The 2,332-nt window shown below is 45.5% G+C and overlaps 1 protein-coding gene across 1 annotated transcript in view; it reads right to left on the bottom strand.

The window, feature by feature from the left end:
- DHX8 (DEAH (Asp-Glu-Ala-His) box polypeptide 8) overlaps positions 1-2,332 on the bottom strand; it is a 59,036-nt gene that overhangs the window by 8,662 nt on the left and 48,042 nt on the right. Inside the window, exons 9-11 of the mRNA XM_012659040.1 lie at positions 1,706-1,891; positions 1,373-1,583; positions 831-1,012 (exon numbers count right to left, since the gene is read on the bottom strand). Coding sequence (XP_012514494.1) covers positions 831-1,012; positions 1,373-1,583; positions 1,706-1,891 — 579 coding nt within the window. The remainder of the gene's footprint in view (positions 1-830; positions 1,013-1,372; positions 1,584-1,705; positions 1,892-2,332) is intronic.

Raw genomic sequence — 2,332 nt, 5'->3', positions numbered from 1 at the left:
GACAAAGCAAGACTCTGTCTCAAAAACTTAAAAAATTAAAAAATAAAGTACCAAACTGGAGTATACACATAGGTTACATGCAAATACTAAGCCAGTTTACATAAGGGACTTGAGCATCCTCGGATTTCGTTATGTGTGGGGAAGGGGGCTATCCTGGAATCAATCCCTTGCAGATACCAAGGCAGAAGTATATACTAAAGGCCATTGAATTATACACTTTAATAGGGTAAATTGTATGGTATATAAATTAAATTTCAATAAAGTTATTATTTAAAAAAAACCCATCCGTCTCCTTTTCTGTTGTCTCATCCACACCGTCACACACTCAGTTACAGCTACCGGAACTACGCTGCTCCCTGAACTGGCCCTGCTCACTCGCCTCCAGCCCGTCACAGGTGGTGCTGCCTCCTTGGAACGCACATCCCCCTATCCTTCTCGAGTTCTTCAGAACCAGCTTAGATCCTTCCTTCCTCTAAACAAGGATGGGCTGGGGGCTCCGCTCTGGGTACCCAGAGCACCAGCAGCACTTTCACACTATGTGCTGAAGGTCTGTCGACTGGTGGATGCCCCTCAGCAGACAGCAGCTTATCCTCGTGCTGCAGCCTTGGTGTCCAGCCCAAAGCCTGGTAGATGCTCAAAAAATATTTGTCAAATGAAGGAGCAGAGAAAGAAGAGCAGAGGTCACATACAAGACCCTCGTTCCTAAACAAACTTGTTGGTCCAGTCCCTAAACAAGCCTTGCATACACCTTAAGCGACCCCTGTGGAGGCAGGCTGCACACACCAGACGGTTTCAGGGCACACGGGAGCTTCACTTTTGCCTAGTGTTACCTTCCTGCTGCCTGGTGGAGCTGGGTCAAAGATTCGGGTCTGCATCTCGCTGGGAAGGGCAGAGTACACGGGGAGGATAATTAACTCTGGAACGTCAGGTCCCAGGGATTTCATTCGTTCATACAGAATCTCGCAAGCAGTATCGATCTCCTCCTGACCAGTCAGGAAGACCAGGATGTCACCTACGAGGAGAACAGAGCATGAATGCACTTTCTAACTGAGTGTGTGTTCTATACAAAGGCTGTAGTGACATTAATAGAACTTTAAATAACAGAAAATACACGTTCATATTTTCACCTCTAAGTAAACAAGAGAAGTTTGTTTACACAACATTATATCGAAGTTATCATCTACCCATGTTTGATAGCTGCATTTAAATCCTGCACACCATTATTTATATTTTCACTACCACCATTTCAAACATGCAGGTCTGAGACTTACAGAGAGACCAATATTTAAAAGGCATTTTTAAAAAGATTAGCAAAAATATACCCATATTAGGACCTTTGGCCTAAGAGTAAAAAAATGCTCTTTCCCCTCACCTGGTGGCTCCGTTAAATGAATCTGCATGACAGTGATCAGGCTGGCATCCAGATAATCTGTCTCAGGCTCCTTTGTGTACAGTATTTCCACTGGATACGTTCGACCTGGGATGGTGAAGATGGGAGCTTCATAGAAGTACTGAGAAAACTTCACTGCATCCAAGGTGGCTGAGGTGACAATCAGCTTCATGTCCTGCCGTTTCTGAACTGTCTAAAGAGAAATGCGATGTGGCTTACTAAAAAGAATTACCCAAAAAGGCACAGGTACTCAAATCCAATTCCCAGAATTCAGTTTCCAACAGGTAGAAGGGTCACTGAAGAGTGCCCAGTTACCTTTTTCAACAATCCAAAGAGCACGTCAGTGTGAATTGTCCTCTCATGGGCCTCGTCCAACATGATGATGGCGTACTGAGTGAGGTCAGGGTCAATCAGGCACTCTCTGAGCAACATTCCGTCTGTCATGTACTTGATCACTGTTTCGGGGCTAGTGCAGTCCTCAAATCGAATGGTGTAGCCCACCTAAAGCAGAACAGAAGTAGAAAACCTAAGACACAAACATCTCCTTTCATAATCAACAGGCAAGATTTCGGCCCAGTCAGACTTTTACTCATAATCTTTTTTTTTTAATTTTTTTTTTTTTGAGACAGAGTCTCACTCTCTTGCCTGGGCTAGAGTGCTGTGGCGTTAGCCTAGCTCACAGCAACCTCAAACTCCTGGGCTCCAGCGATCATCCTGCCTCAGCCTCCCGGGTAGCTGGGACTACAGGCATGCGCCACCATGCCCAGCTAATTTTTTCTATTTTTAGTTGTCCAGATAATTTCTTTCTATTTATAGTAGAGACGGGGTCTCGCTCTTGCTCAGGCTAGTCTCGAACTCCTGAGCTCAAACAATCCACCCACCTCGGCCTCCCAGAGTGCTAGGATTACAGGCGTGAGCCACCGCGCCCGGCCCTACTCATAA

The sequence above is a fragment of the Propithecus coquereli genome, unplaced genomic scaffold (assembly GCF_000956105.1).
Source record: "Propithecus coquereli isolate 6110/MARCELLA unplaced genomic scaffold, Pcoq_1.0 Scaffold598, whole genome shotgun sequence".
Lineage (NCBI taxonomy): Eukaryota > Metazoa > Chordata > Mammalia > Primates > Indriidae > Propithecus > Propithecus coquereli.
This window is presented reverse-complemented; position numbering and strand designations above follow the sequence as displayed.